An 18,436-nucleotide genomic window follows, 5' to 3' on the forward strand; every position below is an offset into this window, starting at 1 on the left:
TTTTACTCGCATATAAAAGTGTAGTTAGAGTGCAGTGTTGAACAGTGTTACTCAACCCAGTCCTCAGGGAGGGAGCAGAAATGTAGAAGGTCTAGGGGTCCGTGGGGACTGGATTGAGAAACTCTGGTGCAGAAGATCATCAATGATGAGTAAACAAATTAAAGAGAGTGAGAATGTCCAGGCTGCATAGGCAGGAAGACAAGAGATCTGATATAAGGACAATTATGGTGTCTGCAGTCAAAAAGACCCGCAAGAGCTGAGCTGAAATCAAGTGTTTTTATTTCAAGAAATTTGTACACTGGTGTGTTAATTTCAATTTATTCCTTTTTAATGGTTCAACAGGAGGTATTTACTTTATGGGACATCAGACTCCATCGCAAGGCATTTCATTAACTAGGTGACTGGCTATTAGTTTGTTCTTATCGGTGTGTTTCCATGCTGGGATCCAGGAAATGGGGATTAACAGAAAAAGGGAAATAAAAGATAACAGCAAATTTGGGAAAGAGAGAAGCTGAGAGAGAAAGAGAAGAGCAGAGGGATGGTCCATCATTTCAGAGATATTTTAGTTTAGTTGTTATCTAATTACCTCATTATGTTTATATTCCATGGTTTCACCAACATTTGTAGATGTAGACAAAGTAATATATACTAAAGCAATATCTCTGAAATGCTTGTTTTATTTATTTCTCCAATTTATATTTTTAAATAAAAGAAAAAACATTGAAAAATAGCAATAAGTCTCTATGCTCCCCTGTAGTGTCCCAATCGGGCGCCTGACCTACAGTACAGGCCTCATCGTTAAACTAGGCTCCTCCTCTCCCGTTTGCTCCTCCCCTTTCCCTCTTCCCCCTCCTCTGTCTTTCTCGCTCTCTTTGCCCCTCACTTGTTGGCCATAACGTAGGAGCCGTGTGGGTGGAACTGCATGTCACGGATGCGCCTGATGGACTGCATCTGGGGATGGCGGGCACCATACTCATTGAAGTGTGTGTAGTCACCCTTCTCCAGCAGGTACTGGCTGCCACGGTAACCGGGGTACTGGTAACCCACAAAGCTGCCGAGAAAGAGAGAGTATAACCCTACCACTCCATGTCATGTGCCGGCGGTGACATGTTTGGAATGTAACCTGTTAACTCAACAGCAAGTTTCTAAAACACGCTCAGTCCACAGGAGGCATTTTCAAGTGACTTTCTGTCGATTCAGTGAGTCTTCAAAACTTCGTAATGAAAGTTCTCCGTTGGGTTACATGAGGACTGAGCGAGTTTTGGTTCCCGGTTGCTGTCACGTACGGTGAGGAAGCCTCAAAAAACAAATAAAAAATGTGGACTGACTTAGTTTTGGAGATTTGCTCTTCAGTTTCATCCATCGATAACTGGCATTTTTTTGTGTGTTTCAGTCCCTACAGCAGATTCTCCTGTCACTTACGTCCCACAGCTCACCATGATGCTACCGACTCTGTCGGTGAAGCCGTACGCAAACAGGCTGGGCACGTCATCATCCACGATCTCCATCTTCCGCCCCTTGAACTCCCCGACCTCGTACAGGCAGATCTTGTGCTTCTCCGGGTCCTGAGAGAAGCCCCAGCAAGTAAATACAGTGGACAGTGTACAAATGATCAGAAAATTACATGTAAATATGCAAAGCACTACCATTCTGACAGGTCTGAAGGACATGAGGAAGTCATTCCTGTAGTTGTTGCTCCATGAGTCCCAGCGAGGGTACTCCCCCTTCTCTAGGACGTACATCTCACCACAGAAGTTCATCTGCTCGTAGCCGACAAAGCTGGGTGCACAGAGAGCAACGGGGCATCATTGTCAACTAAGGCCCCAGCGAGGCCACGAATCTCTGCATTGGCTTGCACCGTAGGGATAGGTGCAGTCATTGGTACATCGATGGCTTGGCAAATTCCATCGGCCCCCAAACCCGCGAAGGGACATCTTATCACCGTGACTGTACGCAGAGACTCACGGGCCACAGTCAACACGCAGAGAGCGCACTCTGTCGATGGCCCCCTCGCAGACGTTCATGCACTCTCCAGTAATCTCCATACACCTGCCCTGGAAATTCTCCTGGTCGAAAACACACATCTGCAAGAGAAAATAGTTGCCGGGACATTGGATTATTACGACCTATCACGTCGCTTAAGCTAACATTCTCTCGACTATATGTCTACACGAGTAGGGTTAACACCTACTCACACTCACAGTCACTTGTAGACTTTATAAAGCTCCTGCAGGAGTTTTTTTGCGATGTTTCACCACGTTGGTCATGTTTTGTATGTGTGCTTTTTATTTCTGCATTTCCTGTGTATTTGTTCCACTTTACCTTGTAGGCCATCGTGCCGGTATTGGATGTCTTCCCTGGGGCAGTCTTCCCATCAGTCTGGGAGGGGGTCTTGGTGGACTTCTCTCCGCTAGTAGACATGATGACTGAGAAACAGGGACACATGGATACATAAATAGTAACAGAGGAGAAAATGCAGCAAAATTGCTGATGATTACTGATATTTCATAGATTATTTTCCCAAGCATCCTGCCTGTTGACTAGATTAACTTCTGCTTACACTACTACTAAAAGTCAAGTTGTGATTTAACCACAAGCACAGGCTGTTTCTGTCCCTATTTCCTAATAACTGAACTTGTCCCACTTCTCTTGCCCCCCCCCCCCCCCCCTCCGCGTTTCTTACCGCTACGTGTGGAGCTGATTTCTGTATCTGTGCACATCGCCCACCTCACTCCCGTCGTTTATATACGCTGGTTCACCCCGTGACGGGATTACAGGCGGAGAGGCAAAACCTGCTGAGACCACGGGAGCCGAATAATGGAAAACCCTCCGTCATCAAACACCGTCAGGAAGAGCGAGAAGCAAACAGCCTTCAGCACTATCGCAGACATGCAGTGCTGCCAGTCCGAAGCTTCTTTAGTTTCATGTGAACTTGCTACTTGTTTCACATGTTCACTTATTCACGTATTTATGCCATTAAGGGAGAGGCTACAACCTCTCAGACGCAGAACAGCTGGACACTGAGGTCACAAGCTTCCAAGTTCAAGTTCCAATGTTTCTTGTCACACATACTTGGAAAACAATGAGTTATTGTGCCGCAGTCACAGGTGCGTAGGACACACAACAAAGGAGTAAAATAAATAAGCAATAAATAGGTAGCGCTACATGGGGATGAGGTAGCTATGGAATGTGCAAATTAACAAAAATGCAGTATAAAATGATGGAAAAACTCCCAAAACTAGGCTACATTGACAAACTCACAGTTAAACACTGATATTCATTCCCTGCACAGGTAAAAAGTTGTACCTTTGCTTATCACCGAGGCAGTACCCTCAAGTGCCTGCCAAGTGTACCCTAGGTCTAGATAATTGTATCTTTTAAGGTACACAAACAGACTCATTTCAGTACCGCTGATGGTACATTAATGCTGTTTGCATCGTTGGGACGTTCCTCCTACTTAAACGGTACCATTACAAGAGTACAGCCCCACTGACAAGCAAAGGTACAAATTTGGAGTGCATACACTCAGTTCGGTAATTTGCAGCCATGGGTACAAACGGTTAATTCCCAAATTCCTCGCCTATGTCCAGCCTTTTGTGCTGCCCACGACAGGAGACTCTGCTGACATGTACTTTTATAACGGACTTATCCCTTTGTCGTTCTCCCCATTGACACAAAAACGTCGGCGTTGGTCGGGACGTGCAGAATGGGCCTGTTACGCTGCTGAATCAGTCATATTTTTCCTACAGCGTCACGGACGCGCATGTCGGCGCGCACACAATGCGGCTGTCAGTATAAAACCCGAGCGCCAGATTCCCATAGCAAACAAGGCGCTATAGTGCAAACTCTCGTTGCCGTGTTACTCGGTAAGAGGCCATTCCACTTAAATCCCATTGTAAATGCAGGGAAAGAAAAACTGCTCAAGTTACGAATTAATTAAACATGTGACGTTAACAGGGAAACAAGTAATATTTTGGATCACGTTTGTAAAATGTATATAATTAGTACATGTATTTATTTCTTACGGTTATTTTAACGAGTATCTGTAAATTTTGTCGTGGGATCAAGAAATGTTAATAAGCCGATTCGGGTTGATTTCTATTATTTTGGTATTTGCCTTTTTGGAAAATAGCCCATGTATGCTGACCTTACCTGTTACCTACGAACAAAAGTAATAAGAAGAAAATAATAAGAGCACTTTGCAACTTCTGTGGGGATAGAAAACAATGTCGTGCAGAGTGTTTTTACCGGAAACAATAAAATAATTGTATTTTCGCTTTGGCAAGAAAATTAATACTGCGCAAATGATTTTGAATGACCTGGCAAAAGCATCCAACGGCGAGGGAACCTGTAAATAAACACGGAGTGTAGCTGAAAGACGCGGCGGGTATTGATCTCATTCATAAGGGCAAACGGCAGTTTAAGAATTGAGTTACCGTAAATCTACGAAAAGCAAAAGTAATTATTTTCTCTGTCTCTCAGAGATACACGTCAGCTGTGAAGATGCAGAAGTCTGTCAGACCCTCCATGATGGGATTCGGAATGGGAACTGCTCCTTTCTTCAGGGTATTTATTTAAACTATATCAGGGCCCGTTCTACGTTTTCAGGGCAAAGCCTTTCTTGGGAGGCCCACTTGGGATCGTTTTACTTCCTCCACGATGCTGCTAATTCGGGGGGGGGGGGGGGGGGGGCTGCCTATTATGCCGATAACCCCCCGCCCCCGTTCCGCAGATGACCGTGTTCGAGCAGGAACACTTCCAAGGCCGTTGGCAGGAGTTCACCACTGAGTGCTGCAACATCCAGGACTGTGGCTTTGACAACATCCGCTCCATCAGGGTGGAGAGTGGAGCGTGAGTGTCTGCCCACGGGATAAGGACCACTGTAGGCCTCCGCAAACTCGATACACGACTATCTATCCCCAAGTTTCCACGCAGGCAACTTATTTTGTTTCTGTGCGGTCCGTCCATACGTAGATGCGTAGATGGTGTGCTGATCTCATCCTTTGTCTTTTTTTCTTATTGCTTCTTTCCATCTTTCTCCGAAGCTGGGTGGGCTTTGAGCACCATGACTTCCAGGGCCAGCAGTTTGTGCTGGAGAGAGGAGAGTACCCCCACTGGGACGCCTATAGCGGGAATCTGTCCTACCACGTGGAGAGGATGATGTCATTCCGCCCCATCTACTGTGCAGTCAGTAGCTGCCTTATGGTTTTAGTCGCTTTAGCGCGTTTCTGTTGTTTTGAGTGTGTTGCTTCAAGACCGAACGGCAGTTTCTTTTTTGGATTAAACCAATAACCATCTGGTTTCAAATCGCTGCCATGCCCGCCTGGCGCTTGACTGTCTAAGCAAGTTGATGTCTCCTCCCACCTGTGTGCGCATGTGCTTTTCTTCCTCCAACAATGGCCGTCCGTCATGCCTTCTCTCGCCTTCCCTGCATGCAGTCCCACCGGTGCAGCCGCATGATGATCTTCGAGAAGGAAAACTTCATGGGCCGCAGTGCCGAGCTGTGTGACGACTACCCTTCCCTACAGGCCATGGGCTGGTGCAACCACGAAGTCGGATCCATGCACGTGCAGTGTGGAGCGTGAGTGGGCCGACGCCTCCTCATGGCCACCCGCAGCATTACACATGGACAGTTAGGTCCTTCCAGAGCATGTTTACATCCATTTGCCAGTTTAGCTGATGCACTGTCAAGAATACGACAGCACAGTATCTTTGTATAAACTTCCAAAGCTCTACATCCCTCTGTTGGTTGCTCCCCAAAGCTCTGGTCACATGACATTAGTCCTGTTGATGGACTCTGGTCACATGACACAGTCCCGAAGCTCCTAATAAGGCCCAGGATTGCTTTTGTCCTGCCAGCCCCGGCTGCTGCCAATCAGACGCAACGTCCCTGTCACTCCAAGCCAATCAGAGCCCCCCTGACTGCAGTGCCCCTTCAGGAGACTTGTCTCTGTCCATCCGCAGATTCGTGTGCTACCAGTACCCGGGCTACAGGGGGCAGCAGTATATCATGGAGTGTGAGCGGCACTGCGGCGACTACCAACACTGGAGGGACTGGGGTTCCCACAGCCAGACGCCCCAGATCCAGTCCATCCGCAGGATCCAGCACTGAGAGGAGCGCCGGTACCAGCCCACTGACAGCCAGGCGGACACAGGCTCCTCCCACAAACCTGCTCATTGCTCACACAGTGACGACGCCCACAGTGACGACCCCTACAATGAGTGCTCAGACACCATGACACACGTACACCCCAGACCCATATATCCAGCCCAGTATATTAGTTACTAATACTAGCCAAACAGTGTCCCTTGTATTGCAACCCCCCCCCCCCCACAATTACAGGTTAGTGGGGGGGATGTCAGGTCTGAAGGAACAGCTGGGAAACCCTCTTAACTGAGGAGTTTCAGGGATGTGCTATTAAAGTGTAATTGATTTATCCCCTGCATTGATGTGTTTTTCCCTCTTTAATTTTCCACATTTACATTTACATTTATTCCCAGCATGAAATGCCCAGTCACTGGTCCAGGGACAGCTGAATACTAGAATACTCTTCTTCCCCAAGTGTGTCCCAGGTTTGTTGTCATGGGGGGGGGACTGTGATCCAGTCCTACAGGGAATGTTACAGTAAACCAAACATTACGCCTGCAAAAAGCAAAACATTTCTATAAATACAATTACTTTTCTCAATTTAATACTGGAAACTTTTTATTGATTGATGCAGCATAAATCATTTCATTAACTTCTCCTTAACTGGTTAAAAGGAAGAAAAAAAAAGGTTTGTACAATATTTGTGCTACAGCTTATACTTAATATCGTACACATGGTACGGGGCGACATGGGACAGCTGCAGCCTGAAATGTCAAGATACAGAGCCTGAAACCACGGGTCCAATTCTGTCACCACAAAACATGTAACAATATAGGATTTAATCATCTCAGCAGGAGCGGCTCTTATGAAAGAAGCAGAATAAAGACAAGTGGGTTAAAAAAAATTGAAAAACAAGCAAGAACTGAAGATACAAACGTAAAGCAAATACAAAACCAGTGAATTAACAATACATACAACAAAAGTTAATTTGACAAAAACCAGTCAGAATTTTCTGTTCTCATAAACATCTCTGCATGCTATTCTTTTGGTTTATTTATTTTTTAAATTTTATTACAACCCCCACCCCCCCCCCCCCCACACTGGAGGAACTAGCAAACAAGAAGTAAACCTCCCTATTTTAAGGATGTTGTAACCACCAGGTAGAAGTGATGAAACAGGAAGAAATACAGGCGTATGTCATCAGCCCCCCTGCTTCCCCCCCACTCGCAGTCACACATGCACACACACACAATGCTTTGTTCACTACCCCATCCCCCCCGCCTGCTCATATGTGTTGTCACGCCTCCGTCGCGCCCCCCCTCCTCTCTGCACCTCCCCCTCCCTCAGATCCACGTCGGAGCCTTGTGAGGACGCGTCCCTGTCCGCCTCATCCCTCTCCACCATCTCATCCTCGCTCTTGTCCACGTCCGATTCGTCGGAATCGTCCACTTCCAGGTAGCGATAACCTTTGACCTGAGAAAAATTAAAAACAAAGTTAAAAAAAGAAGCCGCCATTAAAGGAATGTGAAACAGTGGCGTGTGTGCGCTGGAATTATGGGTAAAAGCTAGAAATGCTTTAATACCACAGGCAGATCTCTGCTTCAACCTGACCGGCAACTTCTGCTAAACAAAAATCATCTTAAATGCCTTAAAATCTCTTACAGGAATTCTTTGATGTTCCAAATCCCCTCACAAAGCATACGCATAAATTGGCATATCGATTCCACTCCCTGACCAAGCTGGTGTCAGTCAGGCCTCTTTCATGCTACAATCGGGTCACAAACCTTGTGTCGTGGTCGGGGAATCCGGGGCAGTCGGTAAGGCACCTTCATAATCAGCCGACGCTCCATCAGCAGGTAGCAAAGGCATGATACCAACAGGGTGACCAAGACGATGGAGAGCTTGGCCTGAGGATGGACTTGACGAGGTCAGTGGTGCTACCACAGTGTAGAGACAACAGGAAGAATATCTGAGACCGTTCTCACCCTCATGGGAAGTCCGGACCACAGGTACACGACAAAGATGGCGATGGCCTGCCACCAGTGATATATTGTATAGACAAAGTCCAGCCTGTCTTTATCCTCGTACAGCATGCCGAGCAGAGCTGAGAGAAGAGACATAAGTCAAACGGCTTTTGAGTTTTTTCCTAAAATAACTTGCAAAAAACTGCGGTGATAAATGACTGACAGTAGAGCAGCGTGTTCCTCTGAACTTCCTCAAGCAGAGCTGACAGACATCATGCCTCCCGTTGGTCAGCTGGTCTGTTTCTCTCACGACCTGCTGGACCCCAAGCACCATTCGTGGATGTTTTACGTCTCACGTGTTATTTACGTCTTATCTCCTCCCCGACCTGCTTAACGCCAAAGGTCTTCCATTCTCCCCCAAATAATCCTAAATTAACCTAACAATGTAAACCCTGGAAGATCTGGGAGCATGAAGGCCATCAGCACTCTGAGGAAGCCAGAGAGTGTCGAGGGCTTTAAAGCCAGCATTCCAAGTATGTTTTGGAAAACCTTCGCGGTTCAGGTCACGCCCCCACGGGTCCCACTCACTGCTCAGGCCGGTCTTGTTCAGCGCCGTGCCCAATCCCCATGCAGCGATCAGAACCAGGAGGCCGGGTTCTAGGTCTGGGTTGCGTGGCTTTGGGGACCAAATCATCAGCCCGACTAGTATGCAGAGGTGCAGCGCGGCCCCCGTGAGGAGCGGAACCCAGCGGGGCAGCCACATCAGCAGCGGAGGCAGCGCCGAGAAGATGGACGCCGACAAGCCGTACGCGATGACCAAGGCCCACAGATTCTCCAAGCCAACAGAGCAGACGCCGTAAGACTAGACAGAGAGAGAGAGACAGAAGATCATCTACCAGGTACATGTTTGGTGGTGTGAGGCTCAGTGGGTTAGCATGCTGTGATCAGAAGGTGACCAGTTCAATTCCTGATTCCTCCATGGACTTACTGCTTGATCAAAAATCAGTGCACGTCACTTTGGCTAAACGCATCTGCAACCTTAAATAATTTCAATACCTTTACTCCTGATCTGTAGTTATTACTAGTATTCTAGATGATTTAGATTTAAATTTTACTACAGTCTACAATCAATGACCCTCTGCTGGAGAAGCAACTTTGAACATTGATATGTGGGTAATCAAAACATGCATAGGTCCTTTTTTTTGCTTTAACATGTTTAAAAATTTCTTTAACAGCATGATTAATCATACTGCCAGTCTAACGAAGGACTACACTGGAGTGGACAACCTCACCCAGTAAAGTCCTCACACCTGGGTTTGAACAGCTGACCTAAACTGTACCACAAAATCCTACATACACACTGGACCACTTGTTACAGTGTCACACAGAGCTGAACAGAGACTATAATACTGTCATACTGGGCATCACTGAAAACATTACCAGTGAATCTGCATAGAATGACACATAAAGAACCACAGATGTTTAAATCCAGAGATGTTAGTGTACAGTGATGTTTTATGAACCCAGTCCTCGAGGCCCCCAGACTGCGCACATTTTTGTTCCCTCCCAACTGCCTGCCAAATAATCCACGTTAAAATATGGCCGGGGGGCCCCGAAGACCAGTTAGAGAAACACTGGTGTGCAGTGTGAGGGGTGTAAGGTGTGGGACCCCCTGCTCACCAGCATGAGCCCCGTCACGGCGAACAGCATCTCAAAGCCGCTGTAGATGAAAAAGGGGCAGAGCAGACGTATGCGATAATCCCGCAGGTGCTTGAAGGGCAGCTGGAAGATGTTACCCCATCCGATGCTACGAAGGTCGATCTCCTCCGTTGGCCGGTACGCCGCACCACAGAGAGCAAGGAACTGTGGGTAAACGATGGGAGGTGAGAGATGCAACAAGACCGATTTTTGTTTTTTATGGATTTGTGTTCAGCCTTGTGTCCGAACAAATAAAATGGTAATATTGATAATAATGATGATAATATTACAAGTAATAGGTAACAGCATGAATATACCTATTATATAAGATATTATCAATATCATTGCTTAAGTATAAATAATATAGATTATTATTCACTCATTTTGATATCAAGGCAGGCATATGGATTTTCAAGGCTTTGTGAGATATAGATACCGGTACAGTAAATATTAATTTTAACATTCATCCTATGTCGACTAAACACTCAACCAAGTACAGGGTTTGTTGTTTCTGCCCCCCCATCAAAAAAATCACCTTGGGGCCCCCTGGCCCCTTAATGCAGTGACAGGTTGTGGCCAACAGGGGGCTCCAAAACCGCACAATTTCCCATTTCAATAAGTCACAGTATGGAGGCGCCCTTCTTGGGAGCTGAATAAGAGCCCTAAGTTCAGGCTGAGAGAGGGAGGCGGTGGAGAGCGACTGGGAGCCTCACAATAATCATGGCGAGAAAGGCGGCTCCCATCATCACGCTCTCCACCTTGATGAGCAGCAGAGAGGGCGGCAGACGGGACAGCACCGTCTTATTGAGCCCCGTTATCACCCCGGACGACGTCGCGCCTGTGACACGCAGAAACACACAAAAGTAAATCAACTGCAAAACCCTAAAGCAGAAAACAAAGGAATTTGCAGGGTTCGTTTCCTTGGGAGGATATTTCTCCGCTATACACACCCACACGTCTATCAATTCTACAGTGAACTCTATACCATTAATAAGACGAAAGTATCTCTTATCGCATATCCTACGTAACATACCCTATTCTATGTAGGTAATACAGACGCTCCTCTACTTACGAACAAGTTACCTTCCGAACGGCCATTCATAGCTAATAAATAAATGTTCGTAAGTCGTTATTCAGCATCATTTTAAGGGTATACGTAAGTACAAAGAACTAGGATGCTGGGAGTACGCACACTGCGCTGGGGTAGCAGCCAGAAGTCGTACTGGGCGGAATTGGCGAGCAGAAAACAAATATTGATGTTGTGGACAGGAAACGGGAGCCCAACGAACACAATTTGGACTTACAGTCCTCTTCCTTCGAAAGTTCGTAAACTGAAAGTGTGTAAGTAGAGAAGTGCCTGTATACACTTTGGTTCAACAATTAAAATAAATGTACATATTTTACCGATCTATACAGATGGAAATTTTATTTCTTTTTCATACCCGAAATCATTAAAGTCTCCCACTGGTATGTGGGTTTGGCTGATATTGCTCATTCTGGCTAAGATAACCTTGTTTAACTACATTATAATGACTGAGCCAAGAGCACGCTGTGCTCACACATCGTAAGGACATTTATAAACGTAGCAGAGAAGGCGAGTGTGTTTTTACCGCAGCTCTGTACGTTGCAAAGTGTGTGATTATAGTCAGTGAGGAAGTTGTTCAAGAAGAGAAGCATGGGGAGCTCAGCAAAGACCAGGCTCAGCTGAAAGACACAAATGCGAAAAAATTAGTGTCTGTGCGTCCAATGACCCAAAAGCATTTAGCTGGAATACGATGGACTGACACACGCCTGCACTGACTCACTGTCAGGACAAAGCTAACACGCTTTTTACACCCTTTTTACACCCTTAGCACATGCACGCTTTAGTTATATACTCATCTTTTTATCCTTTTCTTTTCATGCTAGCATTTTATTAGTATTGTATTCCGGATTCCTCATTTTATTTTGTTTTATAGCGGTTTTTTTTTTGTATTATATTGTATTTTTTGTTGGTGTATTTAAGTTCTGTTGTTAATCCTAGTCAGTGACAGCTATTCTTTGCCACAACAATTTCCTTCGGGACAAAAAAGTTTTATCTTATCTCTTCTTAAATTGATCTTATCTTATCTTAACTTTATTTCATCTTAACGGAGACTAATTATGTTTTTTTCCCTGTTTGTCTCCTTTCCTTTAGTGTCTAATATAGCTTTATGTGCATGTAAACAGCCTGCAAAGTCTTAAGACCCAAATACACGCCAAAGGGAGTAGCTGTCACCACAGAAACCACTCTTCTCTGATCTGCCTGAAACACCTCACTGGAATTCCAGTCCTTATTTCCGTGACATGGTGAGGTCACCTCATAGCACAATCCTTATTGGCCGCCTACTTGGAAGGATCTGTCTGAAGACAGAGGTGGAAAGTATAGGGTGAACTGACCAATCAGAGCACAATGAGCTCATCAGGGGTGAGGCTTAAAGCTCTAACGGAGTGTTTCAGGCAGAGGGCCAATAGAGATGCACAGTATGAAAAAAAACCTATGAACCAATGTAACACAATGAGCATAATAGGTTCCCTTTCACTTATCTTAACTTTGGGGAATCTGTCTTTCTACAAAGACGATCGATGTCATCTTTGGATCATCATCCAAAAACGGCTCTGAACTCACATGGAAAATGACGTAGAAAACAGACTGGAAAATGATGATGTATCGATTACACGCCCCCTTGGCGGTCCTTCTCTGTTCTTCCTGCTCCTCCTTGTAGTTGACAAACTCATAGAACTGCTGAGCCATTCTGACAGAGGGCATGAGAGAGTTGTTAAGTTCACAGTAAAAAGAGCGATCTGACATTATGTAGTGACGTTATAGCAGGGCTCAGTTGCCATAAACCAGTGTTTCCCAACGCAGTCCTCAGAGACTCCCAGACAGTTCACAGTTTTGCTCCCTCCCAGCTCCCTCCCAGACAGTCCACGTTTTTGCTCCCTCCCAGACAGTCCACATTTTTGCTCCCTCCCAGCTCCCTACCAGACAGTCCACATTTTTGCTCCCTCCAAGCTCCCTACCAGACAGTCCACATTTTTGCTCCCTCCCAGACAGTCCACATTTTTGCTCCCTCCCAGCTCCCTACCAGACAGTCCACATTTTTGCTCCCTCCCAGACAGTCCACATTTTTGCTCCCTCCCAGCTCCCTACCAGACAGTCCACGTTTTTGCTCCCTCCCAGCTCCCTCCCAGACAGTCCACATTTAGAGCTGGGTGAGAGCAAAAAAAATTTTGGCCGGTATTTTGGGATGCCTGTTCGGGGTCCCCAAGGACCGGCTTGAGAAACACTGCTGTAAACAAACAAGCGATAATGGATTCTTTCAAAAGCACGTAAAATATGTTTGTGTGCTTATTACTTATTAAAATACATTTACACTAAGCACACTACTGAAGGAGAATTACTTAAAGCTCTTAACACTGTTTTCAAAACATCTGCTCAACACAGATTTCTATATATATGATCTTCAGGCAGTAGGACCCGAAGCATGACCATTCTGTCTACATCACACTTCTTACCTGGTGATGTAATTCCCTAGCGAGGCCCACAAGGGGACAATGGAAACTCCAATAGCAACGGCCGATGGTACCAGGGTGTAGTATCGCTCCCAGTAATTGGTCGATACGAAGAGAGCATAGATTCCAGACGCAAGAAACATCATCCATTTGGTGCCAAGAAACCTGAGTTCGGAGGAGAAAAAGAATCGATTTGGTGAGAGTGATTTCAAATGCTGATGGGGTTGAAGACGAGGGCTAGTGACAGGAAAAGCTGGTAGGAAGGAGTCTGGGGAGCACAGGACAGCGTCATCAGCACCGGATTAGGACGGGGGTGTAGAGCAGGCCCACAATAGGCGTGACGTTGATCCCCATGAGTATCTTGTTGTCAATATCCTCCAGGCCCAAACTGCCGTACTTCACCTCCCGGTACGTCTCGTCATAATGAAGAATAAGCTGCATCTGAAGCAGACCTAGGGATGGAGACCATTATGCAGTGGGATTAGGATGGTGGCCCATTTGGCAGAGCAGGTATAGAACAGAGTCTCTTTCTGCCATCACCCTTTCAATAATGTCAAAAAAATGTCCATTATCTACAACTAAATGGGTCACGTAGCTGAAGGCCGTAAGATCATCAGTCGCAACCAAACGCCTATTTTTTCCGCCCAAGACGCTGCAGATGCTTTTCATCCAGCAGCTACTGACTAAACTGCAATGCATACCCAGGTAGACGCTGTAAGTGATCATTCCGCCCAGGCTGGCCGCCACCACGTTCTTCACCACGCCCAGCCTCATCCTGCGGTAATACTTCTTCTCCTCCTCTTCCTCGTCATATTCCGTATGAGGACCTAGAAACTCCATCTGATTGGGAGCAGAGGTACACGACTCATTCAAAGGCTAAAAATGACATAGAATAAAACGTCCACCATCGGCGCTACTCAACAGCTGCATTAGGCCGCGGACCTCTCAGGCTAAAGGCTGCTCACATGTGTGTGGAGTTTGCATGTTCTCCCCATGTCGTCGTGGGGTTTCCTCCGGGTACTCCGGTTTCCCCCCACAGTCCAAAAACATGCTGAGGCTAATTGGACTTGCTAAATTGCCCGTAGGAATGCATGTGAGAGTGAATGGTGTGTGAGTGTGCCTTGCGATGGGCTGGCCCCCCATCCAGGGTTGTTCCCTTCCTCATGCCCATTGCTTCCGGGATAGGCTCCGGACCCCCCGCGACCCAGTAGGATAAGCGGTTTGGAAAATGGATGGATGGATGGATGGATGTTTCCATTATTATTATATATCAATAGGTTAGATTATGATTTTAATGCAAAAAAACCAACCACTGTCAGCAGCCTTAAGTGTGTTTCATTGATAAGAAGCCAAACTTACAGGACATGTTTAATTCATCTGTAATAAGGGCAGCAGAAAGTCATTTATAATTATGGAATTGAAGGGGTTCAGGCTCAGCCAGAATGTTTTGGAAAGAGTGTACATTAGCGTAGTCGAAATAGTGTACATAGCGTAGCCGGTTTTAAGTTTGTCTCATATGGGCATTTAACAAAAACAGGCTGTCTAGCGTAATGAAAACAGCACATAAACCCACTGGCAGTCAGCAAGGGTCCATGTAGGACTTAACATAACTTGTATAACTCATTGCATCCATGATACTTTCCTCAGATAAAAGACACAGAACAATTCTGTCAAATAGAGCAATTTATTAGGGAAAAAGGCATTGATTTCCAATTCAATAAATCTTTGCTTATGCTGCAATAGTAATATATTACATTATGTTCACTTGTTTTAACTCACTTGAAATTTATTTTGTAACCATTTATTTCTTGATGGCATATGCCGGCCTATTTGTAAACTTTATTTTCATACATTACACTGTGAGACTAAGCAAACACTGAATAGTGCCTAATTATAATAATTATATAATCGTTTACAAGTAGGATGATGTAAAATGCATTTTACACAAACCACATAAAGAAGACAATCATATATAAAGATCAGAGAGATCATAGATAAGATTCAAATAAAAGAGGATCTGAAATATGTATTTTCCAGTATCAGTATCTGCACGCGTTGTCTTAAGCGCGATTTCTTACCTCTGCCTGCCCGCTTCCATCTGGCTGCATTAACTCTGTTTCACCAACAGGTGGCGGGCCAACAAGCACAGCTTCACTATACACGTTTTCAGCCCGTGCTTCTGCCATCTGGTGGGTGGATCAACAAGGTAGCGATCGACTGAATTTTCACATTTCTCGCTAATTTTCCGTAAATGTGCTACGTTAAAGCATGTAATTTGCTCGTTTGCGGTAGAAGATCCTATGATGTACCTGCTGCAAGTAGCAATAAATGCATTATAGGCCATATCACCTAGTATCACCGCATGACACACTTTAAATACGATGTATATCGTATTTAATGAAACACAGCAGGGAAAACATAATAGCACCAAGGTGAAAACTTTTTAATATATATAAAACGTTTTGTTTCTGAAAAACTTTTAAAGCACTTGGCAGAAAAAAATGTATATTTGCATATGTAAAACGGCTAGTACATTAGCATATACGAGCATTAAGTGAATTCTACATTTTTAGCCATTGTAATTACAGATTGGATGATTACAAGAGTTCAGAATTGCAAATAAACTTTTCACCATTTTCATTATGTCGTTAGAACTAAAGTAATTGAAATTAATTTTAGTAAAAAATATCAAAGCATAAGAAAACTTTCGGTGAAAACTTGAGACATTTAGCTGACTAGTCTGAAAGCAGGATTGATTGCCTTCAAATCGTATGCAACCGAGTGCGCTTAACATACATGCTGACGACTTGACTCTCGTTCTGGAATATTTTCAACATTTTCTCTTAGCTAAAATATGATATATATTATTTAGGAATATGAAACTGATAGTCATTGTATGGATACACAAACCTTGTTAGATTTCTTTCGTGGACTGGTGAATCTTAAAACCTAGGCAGGAGAATAAACCGTAGCCATCTTTAAGTTTCAGTATGGTTTTCTTGCAGGACATGAATTAGAAGCTGACGTTCCTCTTTCTACTGCACCGGGCGATAAAAATGCACAATTTATAATCCGACTTTTTCAAAGGGGGAAATGAAACTGGGCGCCCTTCCCTCTTGTTCTTAAAGAAACAGCAGTGGTGTTATTAGCCTTTAAGCCTGTAATGTAATTGCAAGGTATCAGGCCACTTGGGCTCACTTTCAATCTGTACATCTTTAAATAGTTATAAGTATTATATGCAATGACTATAGATCATTATTATATCAGGTAAATGACTAGTTTAAATCATTTAAGAACAATTTTGACAAATATAATACTGGCTTCCGGGATAGGATCCGGACCCCCCGCGACCCGATAGGATAAGCGGTTTGAAAAATGGATGGATGGATGGATATATAATACTGAAAATGACTTGAATCACATGAAATCATACTAGTGTTATTTAATACGTGTTAGTGTAAGTGCATAAAATATCTTTAATAAATAAAATAAAGATTAACTAAAAACGATGGGATCTACACATGAGCATAAATTATAGGGGGGGGGAATCAAAACCAACCAATGCACCCCCTGGAGCTGCTTAAATGGGTGGAGACTCTCAGGTTAGCTGTGCGACCGTGGAACCTCGTGCTTCTCTTAAGAGCTTTAAAAAGTTCAGTACCTCTAATTTTACATTAACTGCGGGTCCAAAAGCTAGTATTTCAAAGTCCATCTGAAAGCGTCCCTTACAGGAAGAGGACTGTGATGACTGACAAAAAGATATGCTTCGTAGTGGAGAGTTTGCGAAGGCAATACGGCTTGTTTAGAAATTGCCAATAAATAGAGTTATGTTAACGGTCAAGCTAGTAGAGATATGGGGTATTATTCGCGGATTTTCACGTCCGCAGGATTCTTCCCCCTAGTAATGTGCAGATTCACACCACAGAGCATATAAACCGAAAAGTCACCTCGATCCTTAAGCTTATTAGAAATCTGCAGGTTTATTTACGCAACTGGACAGTGTACAGGTGAGACGGACACGAAGCCGCAAAAACAACAATGCAGCATGTTAATTTTCCTGCGGACACACTGGATGACAAACACACAAACAAGCCTTTTAGAACAGTTATTTCACTCGAACCAACGTGAAATTCTTCCTAACATATATACAGTGTTAAACGGGCAAACTTGGGCCGTCAGACGCCCCGCGCCGCTATCCGGAGGCTGTGCCCCCCGCCGTCCTCTTCATCATCTCCTCGTCCTGCACTGAGAGCTCGGTCAGTTTGCGGCCCAGGCGTTCGTGTAGCTCCAGGTACTTGGCCACACAGCGGTCCAGGCAGACGGCCTCGCCCTTCGATAGCTCCGCTTCCTTGTAGTGCGGGGGTACACACTTTCTGTGGCAGGCGTTTGTCATGCTGCGGAAGGGGGACGCCAGAAAGGTCATAATGCAAGGTCAGTTTTACGCACGGCACAGTACCACATGGGCCAGTCCCTACTCTGACACATTCAAGCACATGCATGGTTTACCTTGGCTGCCTGCTGATTTAGTTCATTCCTTTACAGTGCGATGGCACTTTCGCAGATTTAATTCTACCCTATTGTTCACAAGGTGCGGATTACACATTCACGTAAATACGAAATTTAGTGCAACCGCGTGACTGGGACACTATTCAGCTACCAACACTCGCAATGTTAGATCTTCATATGATTTACTTTGGGTTGCACAAAACACAGATACGACTAATAAACCTTTATAACTAAAATGCTAATAGGAAGGCCGGGCAATGATTAAAGCAAAAATCAATCCGTGGAAGTTAGTGTGAGCATTGAAATAAGTCACGGCATTCAATGGCATTTCGCTCGATAGTTAACTGCATTACCGATTGTACATATCGGCCATCATTTCCACTTCAAGCTCCGCCGCCAGCTGCTGCGCCTTAAGAGGGTCCATCCCTGAAGCTTTTCGCCGAAATACGCCACGATCTACCCCCTTTCCACCAGCAAGTCACGACTTTCCCTCTCCAATTATACAGATGTATGAAAAAAACCACGTGTGCCCATCACAGTCCACCGCTCGCCCGCCTCCAGAGAACAGCTAGACAAGGACACTCATCAATAAAGTTGCGCATTCAAAAGCAGGCAAACGACGATTCTTCCGGTGAAACTGCGGAGC

At 45.0% G+C, this 18,436-nt stretch overlaps 4 protein-coding genes across 7 annotated transcripts; 1 reads left to right on the forward strand and 3 right to left on the reverse strand.

The window, feature by feature from the left end:
• Positions 1 to 262: 262 nt before the first annotated feature.
• LOC125704710 (beta-crystallin B2-like) lies at positions 263 to 3,867 on the reverse strand. 4 transcript variants are annotated; one of them, XM_048970674.1, is made up of 7 exons: positions 3,633 to 3,867; positions 2,684 to 2,792; positions 2,323 to 2,426; positions 1,966 to 2,084; positions 1,647 to 1,779; positions 1,423 to 1,565; positions 263 to 1,051 (listed from the first exon to the last, which is right to left on the reverse strand). In XM_048970674.1, exons 2-7 carry the CDS (start codon positions 2,718 to 2,720, stop codon positions 880 to 882), a joined length of 708 nt encoding a protein of 235 aa, XP_048826631.1. In that variant the 5' UTR covers positions 2,721 to 2,792; positions 3,633 to 3,867; the 3' UTR covers positions 263 to 879. The 4 variants fall into 4 exon arrangements, with proteins under 4 accessions (XP_048826631.1, XP_048826630.1, XP_048826629.1 ...); XM_048970673.1 differs by having other exon boundaries at positions 2,684 to 2,795; XM_048970672.1 differs by having other exon boundaries at positions 3,581 to 3,867.
• On the forward strand, positions 3,768 to 6,443 carry LOC125704712 (beta-crystallin A1-like). The gene is made up of 6 exons (XM_048970676.1): positions 3,768 to 3,866; positions 4,483 to 4,566; positions 4,733 to 4,851; positions 5,046 to 5,187; positions 5,439 to 5,581; positions 5,965 to 6,443. Exons 2-6 carry the CDS (start codon positions 4,504 to 4,506, stop codon positions 6,110 to 6,112), a joined length of 615 nt encoding a protein of 204 aa, XP_048826633.1. The 5' UTR covers positions 3,768 to 3,866; positions 4,483 to 4,503; the 3' UTR covers positions 6,113 to 6,443.
• Positions 6,444 to 6,688: 245 nt separating this feature from the next.
• unc93b1 (unc-93 homolog B1, TLR signaling regulator) lies at positions 6,689 to 17,102 on the reverse strand. Its single transcript, XM_048970599.1, has 13 exons — positions 16,195 to 17,102; positions 15,363 to 15,470; positions 13,986 to 14,124; positions 13,583 to 13,736; positions 13,288 to 13,449; positions 12,398 to 12,524; positions 11,361 to 11,454; positions 10,464 to 10,588; positions 9,733 to 9,915; positions 8,641 to 8,914; positions 8,074 to 8,192; positions 7,873 to 7,995; positions 6,689 to 7,561 (listed from the first exon to the last, which is right to left on the reverse strand). Exons 2-13 carry the CDS (start codon positions 15,468 to 15,470, stop codon positions 7,352 to 7,354), a joined length of 1,818 nt encoding a protein of 605 aa, XP_048826556.1. The 5' UTR covers positions 16,195 to 17,102; the 3' UTR covers positions 6,689 to 7,351.
• A 143-nt stretch (positions 17,103 to 17,245) lies between these two features.
• LOC125704724 (mitochondrial import inner membrane translocase subunit Tim10) lies at positions 17,246 to 18,362 on the reverse strand. The gene is made up of 2 exons (XM_048970692.1): positions 18,144 to 18,362; positions 17,246 to 17,678 (listed from the first exon to the last, which is right to left on the reverse strand). Exons 1-2 carry the CDS (start codon positions 18,212 to 18,214, stop codon positions 17,477 to 17,479), a joined length of 273 nt encoding a protein of 90 aa, XP_048826649.1. The 5' UTR covers positions 18,215 to 18,362; the 3' UTR covers positions 17,246 to 17,476.
• Positions 18,363 to 18,436: the final 74 nt, after the last annotated feature.

Source organism: Brienomyrus brachyistius, chromosome 12, assembly GCF_023856365.1.
Source record: "Brienomyrus brachyistius isolate T26 chromosome 12, BBRACH_0.4, whole genome shotgun sequence".
In the NCBI taxonomy this organism is placed as follows: Eukaryota; Metazoa; Chordata; class Actinopteri; order Osteoglossiformes; family Mormyridae; genus Brienomyrus; species Brienomyrus brachyistius.